Consider the following 13,577-nt stretch of genomic DNA (forward strand, 5'->3'; position numbering starts at 1 on the left):
GGATGGCAGCAGCGCATGACAGAACGGGCGCAGGATGGCAGCAGCACATGACAGAACGGGCGCAGGATGGCAGCAGCGCATGACAGAACGGGCGCAGGATGGTAGCAGCGCATGACAGAACGGGCGCAGGATGGCAGCAGCGCATGACAGAACAGGCGCAGGATGGCAGCAGCACATGACAGAACGGGCGCAGGATGGCAGCAGCGCATGACAGAACGGGCGCAGGATGGCAGCAGCACATGACAGAACGGGCGCAGGATGGCAGCAGCACATGATGGAGACCATATACCAATATAAATGCTCGCCACCCGGGCGTAGAATGGGTTCAATAGCTAGTTGTTATATAAGGACAGTGGGAAAGCGCATTACATGACCGAGGGTGATCACATTGGGGTGCGCCTCCTTGTGCCCTGATCCTCCTGTCCTACTCCAGTCCAACATTTTGCACATAGTAGATGCAAAGTTCTTTCTACCCAGATGTAACATATGGGCCAAACCAGGTCTTTACTCATCTTGGAAAGATTACACGGCCCCTCTCATAAATTCCGCATCATAGCTTGCCGCCATTATTACAATCTGCTCCCATATCCCAGTGAAGTCAGCGGTTCTTAGAATAGAGATAATGGATGTTTCTTCAGATTTTCTTTTCTACATCTCAGCAACATATGCATCCAAAGTCCCAAGTCAAATAAGTGACCTCAGCTTTGTCACAGTTATCTGCCATCTGACAGATGAGAGAACTGATCCACAGGGTCCTGGTCCAGCAGCCCGTTCAATACTCCATGACTGCCACAAAGAAGCCCTGCGAATCTCAACTGATGGTATTCATAGATCCTCTCTTGATTGGATAGGCTGATATAGGTCATCACAGTGTCATAGCGCACACAAGATGTTGCACCAGCCCTGGAGATTGCGAGAAGCTGTGGATGCCGTCAGGTAAGAGGGGATTCACAGGGCTTCCTTCCAGTGACTACACATTACCGATGTGTTAGCGGAACCGGGGTCCTGTCAATCAATTCTCTCATCGCTCCCAGCAGATGTCATTAGGTATTTACTATCTGATAATGGTTCGTTACTAAGGATGAAGAATTGATTCTAAATGCAATGAATCTGTTAAATATTTTCCTAAATCCACAGTTTGTAGAGAATTATGGGATTTGAATTGCAAGTCAGCTTCCATTTTGTCGGATCCATATGGGCCGTGGAGTAGTTAAAAAACAGCTAAATATTATACTCACCTTTCTTGGTCGGTCGTCCACTCACTCCCTGTTATGCTCCATAACTCGGCTGGGCCTGGATTTCCTCCTTCCTTTATGGCCACCACAAGTTGCCGACATGCCGATATGACCTCCTCTTCCAGATAGAGACACTCCGATGGCTAAGCTTTAGGACAGTACTGTGCTCAGCTGCCATGTGTTTGATCTCTGTCAATATCCAGCTTCTTCTGTTGCTATTATCTCCTTAGACTTCTGACTTCTGTAACTAGCACCTGGAGCTCCACAAGACCAACTGGGTGACCTATCGTTTGCAGTAAGCATCATGGGTTGACATCTTTTCATCTTTGTGTGATTTCTACCAATCTTCAGATCTGCTGATTAACCTTTTGCTAGCTATTGGCAGGTGGTTAACACATCGTTTGCTGTGAATTCTTAGAGAATATTTATTATTTTATTAGTGCTGCTTCAGACCTGCCATTTCCCTCATCATATACCCTCCAGTTACTGTGTCTTAAAGGGACACTGTCACCTGAATTTGGAGGGAACAATCTTCAGCCATGGAGGCGGGGTTTTCGGGTGTTTTACTCACCCTTTCCTTACCCGCTGGCTGCATGCTGGCTGCAATATTGGATTGAAGTTCATTCTCTGTCCTTCATAGTACATGCCTGCGCAAGGTGCAATCTGCGTTTATTTGTGATAAAAATGGAAATTTGGCGAAAATTTTGAAAATTTCGCAATTTTCACATTTTGAATTTTTATTCTGTTAAACCAGAGAGTTATGTGACACAAAATAGTTAATAAATAACATTTCCCACACGTCTACTTTACATCAGCACAATTTTGGAAACAACATTTTTTTTTGCTAGGAAGTTATAAGGGTTAAAATTTGACCAGCGATTTCTCATTTTTACAACGAAATTTACAAAACCATTTTTTTTAGGGACCACCTCACATTTGAAGTCAGTTTGAGGGGTCTATATGGCTGAAAATACCCAAAAGTGACACCATTCTAAAAACTGCACCCCTCAAGGTGCTCAAAACCACATTCAAGAAGTTTATTAACCCTTCAGGTGCTTCACAGCAGCAGAAGCAACATGGAAGGAAAAAATGAACATTTAACTTTTTAGTCACAAAAATTATCTTTTAGCAACAATTTTTTTATTTTCCCAATGGTAAAAGGAGAAACTGAACCACGTAAGTTGTTGTCCAATTTGTCCTGAGTACGCTGATACCTCATATGTGGGGGTAAACCACTGTTTGGGCGCACGGCAGGGCTTGGAAGGGAAGGAGCGCCATTTGACTTTTTGAATGAAAAATTGGCTGCACTCTTTAGCGGACACCATGTCTCGTTTGGAGAGCCCCCGTGTGCCTAAAAATTGGAGCTCCCCCACAAGTGACCCCATTTTGGAAACTAGACGCCCCAAGGAACTTATCTAGATGCATAGTGAGCCCTTTAAACCCCCAGGTGCTTCACAAATTGATCTGTAAAAATGAAAAAGTACTTTTTTTTCACAAAAAAATTATTTTCGCCTCAATTTTTTCATTTTCACATGGACAACAGGATAAAATGGATCCTAAAATTTGTTGGGCAATTTCTCCTGAGTACACCAATACCTCACATGTGGGGGTAAACCACTGTTTGGGCACATGGTAAGGCTCGGAAGGGAAGGAGCGCCATTTGACTTTTTGAATGAAAAATTATCTCCATCGTTAGCGGACACCATGTCGCGTTTGGAGAGCCCCTGTGTGCCTAAACATTGGAGCTCCCCCACAAGTGACCCCATTTTGGAAACTAGACCCCCCAAGGAACTTATCTAGATGCATAGTGAGCACTTTCAACCCTTAGGTGCTTCACAAATTGATCTGTAAAAATGAAAAAGTACTTTTTTTTCACAAAAAAATTCTTTTCGCCTCAATTTTTTCATTTTCACATGGGCAATAGGATAAAATGGATCATAAAATTTGTTGGGCAATTTCTCCCGAGTACGCTGATACCTCATATGTGGGGGTAAACCACTGTTTGGGCACACGGCAGGGCTCGGAAGGGAAGGCGCGCCATTTGACTTTTTGAATGGAAAATTAGCTCCAATTGTTAGCGGACACCATGTCGCGTTTGGAGAGCCCCTGTGTGCCTAAACATTGGAGCTCCCCCACAAGTGACCCCATTTTGGAAACTAGACCCCCCAAGGAACTTATCTAGATGCATATTGAGCACTTTAAACCCCCAGGTGCTTCACAGAAGTTTATAACACAGAGCCATGAAAATAAAAAATAATTTTTCTTTCCTCAAAAATGATTTTTTTTAGCCTGGAATTTCCTATTTTGCCAAGGGTAATAGGAGAAATTGGACCCCAAATGTTGTTGTCCAGTTTGTCCTGAGTACGCTGATACCCATATGTGGGGGTAAACCACTGTTTGGGCGCACGGCAGGGCTCGGAAGGGAAGGCACGCCATTTGGCTTTTTAAATGGAAAATTAGCTCCAATCATTAGTGAACACCATGTCATGTTTGGAGAGCCCCTGTGTGCCTAAACATTGGAGATCCCCCACAAATGACCCCATTTTGGAAACTAGACCCCCAAGGAACTAATCTAGATGTGTGGTGAGGACTTTGAACCCCCAAGTGCTTCACAGAAGTTTATAACGCAGAGCCATGAAAAAAAAAAAAATTATTTTCTCAAAAATGATATTTTAGCCTGCAATTTTTTAATTTTCCCAAGGGTAACAGGAGAAATTTGACCCCAAAAGTTGTTGTCCAGTTTCTCCTGAGTACGGTGATACCCCATATGTGGGGGTAAACCACTGTTTGGGCACATGGCGGGGCTCGGAAGTGAAGTAGTGACGTTTTGAAATGCAGACTTTGATGGAATGCTCTGTGGGCGTCACGTTGCGTTTGCAGAGCCCCTGATGTGGCTAAACAGTAGAAACCCCCCACAAGTGACCCCATTTTGGAAACTACACCCCGAAAGGAACTTATCTAGAGGTGTGGTGAGCACTTTGAACCCCCAAGTGCTTCATAGAAGTTTATAATGCAGAGCCGTGAAAATAATAAATACGTTTTATTTCCTCAAAAATAATTATTTAGCCCAGAATTTTTTATTTTCCCAAGGGTAACAGGAGAAATTGGACCCCAATAGTTGTTGTCCAGTTTCTCCTGAGTACGCTGATACCCCATGTGTGGGGGTAAACCACTGTTTGGGCACACGTCGGGGCTCAGAAGGGAAGTAGTGACTTTTGAAATGCAGACTTTGATGGAATGGTCTGCGGGCGTCACGTTGCGTTTGCAGAGCCCCTGGTGTGCCTAAACAGTAGAAACCCCCCACAAGTGACCCCATTTTAGAAACTAGACCCCCCAAGGAACTTATCTAGATATGTGGTGAGCACTTTGAACCCCCAAGTGCTTCACAGACGTTTACAACGCAGAGCCGTGAAAATAAAAAATCATTTTTCTTTCCTCAAAAATGATGTTTTAGCAAGCATTTTTTAATTTTCACAAGGTTAACAGAGAAATTGGACCCCAGTAATTGTTGCGCAGTTTGTCCTGAGTATGCTGGTACCCCATATGTGGGGGTAAACCACTGTTTGGGCACACGTCGGGGCTCGGAATTGAAGGAGCACCATTTGACTTTTTGAATACAAGATTGGCTGGAATCAATGGTGGCGCCATGTTGCGTTTGGAGACCCCTGATGTGCCTTAACAGTGGAAACCCCTCAATTTTTAACTCCAACACTAACCCCAACACACCCCAAACTCTAATCCCAACTGTAGCCATAACCCTAATCACAACCCTAATCACAACCCTAACCGCAACACACCCCCAACCACAACCCTAACCCCAACACACCACTAACCCTAACCACAACCCTAATTCCAACCCTAACCCTAAGGCTATGTGCCCACGTTGCGGATTCGTGTGAGATTTTTCAGCATCATTTTTGAAAAATCCGCTCATCCACATCATTTCCAGTGTTTTTTGTGCGGATTTCACCTTCGGATTCCTATTGAGGAACAGGTGTAAAACGCTGCGGAATCCGCACAAAGAATTGACATGCTGCGGAAAATACAACGCAGCGTTTCCGCGTGGTATTTTCCGCACCATGGGCACAGCGGATTTGGTTTTCCATAGGTTTACATGGTACTGTAAACCTGATGGAACACTGCTGCGGATCCGCAGCCAAATCCGCCCCGTGTGCACATAGCCTAATTCTAAAGGTATGTGCACACGCTGCGGAAAACGCTGCGGATCCGCAGCAGTTTCCCATGAGTTTACAGTTCAATGTAAACCTACGGGAAACAAAAATCGCTGTACACATGCTGCAGAAAAACTGCACGGAAACGCAGCGGTTTACATTTTGCAGCATGTCACTTCTTTGTGCGGATTCCGCAGCGGTTTTACAACTGCTCCAATAGAAAATCGCAGTTGTAAAACCGCAGTGAAATGCGCAGAAAAAACGCGGTAAATCCGCCATAAATCCGCAGCGGTTTAGCACTGCGGATTTATCAAATCCGCAGCGGAAAAATCCGCAGAGGACCAGAATACGTGTGCACTTACCGAAACCCTAATCCTAACCCTAACCCTAGCCCTAACCCTACCCCTAACTCTAACCCTAGCCCTAACCCTAGCCCTTACCCTAGCCCTAACCCTAGCCCTAGCTTTAGCCCTAACCCTAACCCTAGCCCTAACCCTAGCCCTAGCCCTAACCCTAACCCTATTCTAACATTAGTGGGAAAAAAAGAAAAATCTTTATTTTTTTATTGTCCCTACCTATGGGGGTGACAAAGGGGGGGGGGTCATTTATTATTTTTTTTATTTTGATCACTGTGATAGATTATATTTCAGTGATCAAAATACACTTTGGAATGAATCTGCCGGCCGACAGATTCGGCGGGCGCACTGCGCATGCGCCCGCCATTTTGGAAGATGGCGGCGCCCAGGGAGAAGACGGACGGACCCCGGCAGGATCGGTAAGTATGATGGGGTGGGGGGAGCACGGGGGGGGGGGGGATCTGAGCATGGGGGGGTGGATCGGAGCGCGGGGGGGTGGAACGGAGCACGTTGGGGGTGGAACGGAGCACGGGGGGGTGGAACGGAGCACGGGGGGTGGATCGGAGTGCAGGGGGGTTGGATCGGAGCACGGGGGGGGGGTGATTGGAGCACGGGGGGAGCGGACAAGAGCACGGGGGGAGCGGAGCACAGGACGGAGGGGAGCCGGAGCAGTGTACCGGACAGATCGGAGGGCTGGGGGGGCGATCGGTGGGGTGGGGGCACATTAGTGTTTCCAGCCATGGCCGATGATATTGCAGCATCGGCCATGGCTGGATTGTAATATTTCACCCGTTATAATAGGTGAAATATTACAAATCGCTCTGATTGGCAATTTCACTTTCAACAGCCAATCAGAGCGATCGTAGCCACAGGGGGTGAAGCCACTCCCCCCCCTGAGCTAAACTACCACTCCCCCTGTCCCTGCAGATCGGGTGAAATGGGAGTTAAAATACAAAGTCCAATAGTAGAAAAAACACACATCCGCACTGCTCAAAGGTCAGACTCAATGACCGTATTATATTATCGGTCTAGCACCACAGAAAGTGATACTGGCTGTATGAATCCTCTACACCTGAATCAACGGGGTGCTGCTGCCAGAAAAAATATACACAGAATCCAATGGCAAAATAGAGAAAAGTAGGCGCGCACTTACCCTGTTGCGGTGAATATCACTTTATTAGGACATATAAACAAACGGATAGCAGGGAGGGATAGAGTCAGCCACGGACAACGATCTTTTCGTGCTCTACGGCACTTCAACGGGACCCTCCCTGCTATCCGTTTGTTTATATGTCCTAATAAAGTGATATTCACCGCAACAGGGTAAGTGCGCGCCTACTTTTTTCTATTTTGCCATTGAAATGGGAGTTAACCCTTTCACCCGATCTGCAGGGACGCGATCTTTCCATGACGCCACATAGGCGTCATGGGTCGGATTGGCACCGACTTTCATGACGCCTAAGTGGCGTCATGGGTCGGGAAGGGGTTAAAGGGAAAGTGTTCGTGACGCCACCTGTGGTATTCTGTCGGGGTGACCGACGCTGCTTTAAGGGGTCCTCTGGGGTGATGTTATTGCAACTAGATGGTGTACCTTCCCACAGGTGAAGTATGTCACCAGTGTGATCGTGTGAAATGCTATGTGGGGATCATTGTTTCACCAAGTTAGGTCAACATGTCATTAGCATATTAGCAAACAACATCATTCACTGACCCTGTGGAGAGATAAAAATACAGAACTGTAAGGAGAAAATCAGATGGCAAATAACAACTCATCCTACAAGAGAACACCATGAAAATAAGTAAAATAGAAATATACACAAAAATTATTCCCACATAGCATGTCACACCATCACACCAGGGCTTCCCGGTGTGTAGATGGTGGATGGTGAATGGCACAGTGAAGAATGAGGACACAAGGTTGCAGTCTCTTTACCTTTACTGAAGGCTTCAGCATCCACAGTCCAGAGCACCAGATCACAGGGCAGGCAGAGTCCGGCCGGTTTAGAGGCAAGTCCAGAGTCTCCTTATCCAGGTGGAAATCAGTAGCCTTCCTCTAGCGACATAGTGTTGTAGTCCATTACTGCTAAACTTCTCATAAGGTCCTCACACATGTTGCAGATGTTATGTCTCTCTCTGTCCCCCAGATGGATAGGACAAACCCGTATGACCGGTGGCTTGAGGCGTTTTACAGGGACTCTATCATGCCCCAGCCTCTAAGGGGTGCCACCTTGCCTCCTGGGTGAAGGGGCGGACAGGTAATGTGAAATTAGCTGTCCTGCCGGTCTCTGGAGCAAGGCATAAAGGATCATTGCTCCCTCGGTGTTCCGGCTACCGGGATCCTGCGCCTCAGAAGGAGGCAGCCTGTGTAGGGCAGAACTCCTCCTGGTATCCACTCCTTTGCTATGACTTTTTCTCAGCCTCTCTGCAATACAGTTCGCTTTCAGTGTCTCTTTCTAGGAGCTGTAGCACTTCAGGCTACACGGCTCCTCTCCTTCCTTTCCCTCTGTCTCCTTGACAGGAACTGAACCCCTCTCCCTCCAGATCAGGATGTTATATAGGGGAGTTCACCTTAAACAGGCTTATAGCTCCCCCTTCTGACCTGGAGTGTGAACATGTTGCATGCATTGTGCTACCTGACAAAGAGATCTCCTTCATTGCCTCCAAACGTAACATCACTCTCCCCTAGAGGAAAATGACATTACTGCAGTGACCAGGACCCTGGGGCGCTGCAGACTTTTTTCCTGAAGACAAGGTGGTACATTCGATTTGTATTAAATAAATTTGATCCAAAGTCAATTTACCACCTGAATTTGAGTAAATCTGCTAAATTCAAAACTATGGCAGATCTGCTCAACTCTCTCCATTAGACTGGATTAGGAAAGACGCAGCAGAGCCGAGATTATCACCGCAGCATTCAAGATGGAGGCAAATCCTAGAGGAGAGGACAAAACCTTTCTTTACATGTTAGGTAATCGCTTTGCCAACCAAACACCAGACACTTTGGAGAAACGTTTGGTGGGAGAACAGCTTTTGTCTTGCTTGGCTTATTCTTATGCTTTTTACACACGTATTATTATCTCATATACGGGGCTCCCCTGATTGATCAAGTCGGTTCCTGGAGTGTTTGACTGTTTTATCCTGAGATCTCAGGAACCTGTACAATAATCCAGTATCCAAAGATTATTTCTAAATTCTGTTCGACTGTAAGAATAATGTAAATGGACATTTATTATAGGGAACACTTTTAATTTGAGATATGTTATATATTCTTTTATACACCGATATATGCAACCATTAGTCTGCTGTGTGATTCCTATAAGTGTGTCCTAGAAGTGTGAAGATTAATTTTAGAATTAAAACCAGAAGGATGTATACAGACTGTGCCCTGCTATCTGCCACCATCGCACTCTAACCAGCATGTCTATTCTTACTACAGGTATGTTCATGCATCCAGCTCTCCAGCCTGCTCTCCTGCCTTGTCTGTCTATGAAGTGCACATAGTACATCACCCAACTTTCCACACAGACTTTCCTCTGCTCCTAGCATTTACATGGTATGCCTTTCAGCTAACCCCAGCCTCCCCCAGTGTTATTTGTGACCTTGTGTATTCAAAAATGCTCGAAAGTATGCATCTGGTCCACCCTTAATTCTGTAACCAAGATGAACAGAGACCACTCCTCTCTGCTTCACACCTGACTGCACTTAGTTGTACATATATTGCACAGCACAAGTCTGCATATACTTCAGTCTGCGGTGTGATTCCTATAAGTGTGTCCTAGAAGTGTGAAGGTTAATTTTAGAATAAAAACCAGAATTGAACCAGAAGGGAACTGAATGTAACTGGCAAGTCACTGTAAACCAGGGGTGTCAAACTGCATTCCTCGAGGGCTGCAAACAGGTCATGTTTTCAGAATTTCCTTAGTATTGCACAGGTGATGGAATCATTCTGTGCAGGTGATTAAATTATCACCTGTGCAACACAAGGAAATCCTGAAAACATGACCTGTTTGCAGCCCTCGAGGAATGCAGTTTGACACCTCTGCTGAAAACAATGTTTCTGTTTGTTTTCACTTTCACCCCTATAATTCTTCACTTTTTGCAAACTCCCCTAATCCCTACTCCTAGTAAAGAACTGTTCATCTCCTCTTCAATCCTCCCCATCCATCTCACCTCCTCCTCAGAACTGTTCCTTAACATACAATCCTATGTCTTAAAGCACAGGCAACCACCTCCTGCCCTCTCCTGCTTCCACCTGCTAACACTTTCTCTGTTCCTTCTCACTGCTGGTGATATCTCTCCAAATCCTGGTCCTCCTCACAACATCCCCACAGTCAGTTCTACCTCCCATCCACTCTCTATCACAAATTTCCGTAACCTCTCTAACCTTATACCCATTCGCCCAGGCCCCACTTCCCCTGTCAAACTAACAGGAGCTCTGTGGAACGCTCACTCTGTCTGCAACAAGCTCTCCTTCATCCACAATCTTTTTGTTACTACCAAACTTTGCTTCCTCACCATCACTGAAACCTGGCTCACCCCTTCTGACACAGCCTCTCCTGCTGCGCTTTCCTATGGTGGCTTCCACCTTTTTCACACATCCGCCCCAGCAAAAAGCATGGCGGAGGAGTTGGTTTTCTCCTGTCAGATAACTGCTCCTTCACCCCAATCCCACTGCCACCTTATGTTACCCTTCCTTCCTTTGAGGTGCACTCTGTGCGCATCTATGCCCCCACCAACCTCCAACTGGCTGTCATTTACCGCCCCCCAGGGCCAGCCACCACCTTCTTTGACCACTTCACCACCTGTCTACTTCATTTCTTTTCTGTGGACATCCCCACTATCATCATGGGCGACTTCAACATCCCCATTGACACTTCCCTCTCAGCTGCCACTAAACTTCTATCTTTCACTTCCTCCTTCGTCCTCACTCAATGGTCTTCTGTAGCCACTCACAAAGTTGGTCACACACTGGACCTCATCTTCACCCTCCTTTGCTCCCTATCTAACCTCTCTAACTCTCTAGCTCACCTCTTCCTCTTTCTGACCACAATCTACTCACATTCTCTTCCCTCTCCACTCCTTGTCTACAATCCCCACCCCACAAACTTGCACACCCTCGCAGAAATCTTAAACACCTCGATCTACATTCATTCTCTGAATCCCTCCTCCCTCTCGCAGACATAAGTTTCTTACACAATGCGGATGACGCTGCCGCTCTATATAACACCACAATAGCTGCAGATTTGGAATCTCTTGCCCCTCTTACACATACCAAAGCTCGCAAAATCAACAGACAGCCCTGGCACACCAGCCTTACCAAAGAACTGAGGCGAGCTTCCAGGGCTGCAGAGCGGAGATGGAAAAGATCCCACTCCAACGAGCACTTCATCGCATTCAAACAGTCCCTCACTACTTTCAAGACCACACTCGCCACAGCAAAACAAACCTAGTTTTCGTCTCTCATATCCTCCCTGTCTCACAACCCTAAACAGCTATTCAACACCTTCAACTTTCTCCTCCGTCCCCCAGCACCTCCTCCAGTTTTAGTTGACAACCCCCAGAGCCCTTCCTCCCAACTACTCAGCCCTCTACCTGAAAACCAACTTTTCCACTATTACAGAAGATCGACTCTCCACTCTACTCTCAAGATCGCATCTCACCACCTGTGCACTTGACCCAATCCCTTCCCACTTCATCCCAAACCTCACCACAGTCTTCATCCCAATCCTAACCCATCTCTTCAACCTATCACTTACCACTGGTGTTTTCCCCTCAGGCTTTAAACATGCCTCAATCACACCTATCCTCAAAAAGCCCTCTCTTGACCCATCATCTGTATCTAGCTATTGCCCTGTATCACTTCTCCCTTATGCCTCAAAACTACTGGAACAACACGTCCATCTTGAACTGTCTTCCCATCTATCTTCTTGCTCCCTTTTCGACTGCTTCCGGTCACACCACTCAACTGAAACTGCCCTAACTAAGGTCACCAATGACCTCTTAACCGCTAAGAGCAAGCGGCACTACTCTATCCTCCTCGACCTGTTGGCTGCTTTTGACACAGTGGACCATTCCTTATTACTACAGACCCTCTCATCCCTTGGCATCACAGACTTGGCCCTATCCTGGATCTCGTCATACCTAACTGACCGAACATTCAGCGTCTCCCACTCACACACCACCTCCTCACCTCGCCCCCTATCTGTCGGAGTCCCACAAGGTTCAGTTCTAGGGCCCCTGCTCTTCTCCATTTACACTCTTGGCCTGGGACAGCTCATAGAATCTCACGGTTTTCAGTATCATCTCTATGCTGATGACACACATATCTACATCTCTGGACCAGATATCACCTCCCTTCTAACCAGAATCCCTCAATGTCTGTCCACTAATTCATCCTTCTTCTCCGCTAGATTTCTGAAACTTAACATGGACAAAACAGAATTAATTGTCTTCCCCTATCTCACGTGACCCCCCCCAATGAACCCATCCATTATAGTAAACGGCTGCCCACTCTCCCCAGTCCCACAAGCTCGCTGCCTCGGGGTAATCCTTGACACTGATCTCTCCTTCAAACCGCATATTCAACTCCTTTCCACTTCCTGCCAACTTCAACTCAAAATATTTCACGGATCCGTACATTCCTAAACCAAGAATCTGCAAAAATCCTAGTCCAAGCCCTCATCATCTCTCGCCTTGACTACTGTAACCTCCTGCTCTGTGACCTCCCCTCTAACACTCTCGCACCCCTCCAATCTATTCTAAACTCTGCTGCCCGACTAATCCACCTTTCCCCCCGCTATTCCCCGGCCTCTCCCCTCTGTCTAGCCCTTCACTGGCTCCCCATTACCCAGAGACTCCAGTACAAAACCCTAACCATGACGTACAAAGCCATCCACAACCTGTCTCCTCCATACATCTGTGACCTCGTCTCCCGGTACTTACCTACACGCAACCTCCGATCCTCACAAGATCTCCTTCTCTACTCCCCTCTTATCTCCTCTTCCCACAATCGTATACAAGATTTCTCTCGCGTATCACCCCTACTCTGGAACCCTCTACCACAACACATCAGACTCTCGCCTACCATCGAAACCCTCAAAAAGAACCTGAAGACCCACCTCTTCCGACAAGCCTACAACCTACAGTAACCAACGATCCACCAAACCGCTGCACGGCCAGCTCTATCCTCACCTACTGTATCCTCACCCATCCCTTGTAGATTGTGAGCCCTCGCGGGCAGGGTCCTCATTCCTCCTGTATCCTCACCCATCCCTTGTAGATTGTGAGCCCTCGCGGGCAGGGTCCTCTCTCCTCCTGTACCAGTTATGACTTGTATTGTTTAAGATTATTGTACCTGTTTTTATTATGTATACCCCTCCTCACATGTAAAGCGCCATGGAATAAATGGCGCTATAACAATAAATAATAATAATAATAATTAGTGAGAGTTTAGGACAAAAAACAACTTACCGAAAAGGTTTTGTTTTTGTCTGTAAATAAAATGAGAAAATAACAGTGATGAATCAGGGAAAGTTTCCTACAGCTTCTATGTTACATAAAATCCCTATAATCTACATGTAATACACTGGTACTATACACATAATACATATCATGGATATGATTGCAAATCTATAAGAAGTCTCATAATTAAAGGGACACTGTCAACTGAATTTGGAGGGAACAATCTTCAGCCATGGAGGCGGGGTTTTGGGGTTTTTCATTCACCCTTTCCTTACCCACTGGCTGCAATATTGGATTGAAGTTCATTCTCTGTCCTCCGTAGTACATGCCTGCACAAGGTAATCTTGCCTTGC

General features: G+C 46.4%; 1 protein-coding gene across 1 annotated transcript in view; it reads right to left on the reverse strand.

Moving 5' to 3' along the window:
- Positions 1-13,577, reverse strand: part of LOC138645671 (uncharacterized) — a 214,859-nt gene that overhangs the window by 21,973 nt on the left and 179,309 nt on the right. The window contains exon 9 of the mRNA XM_069735129.1: positions 13,234-13,253. Coding sequence (XP_069591230.1) covers positions 13,234-13,253 — 20 coding nt within the window. The remainder of the gene's footprint in view (positions 1-13,233; positions 13,254-13,577) is intronic.

The sequence above is a fragment of the Ranitomeya imitator genome, chromosome 7 (assembly GCF_032444005.1).
Source record: "Ranitomeya imitator isolate aRanImi1 chromosome 7, aRanImi1.pri, whole genome shotgun sequence".
NCBI lineage: Eukaryota > Metazoa > Chordata > Amphibia > Anura > Dendrobatidae > Ranitomeya > Ranitomeya imitator.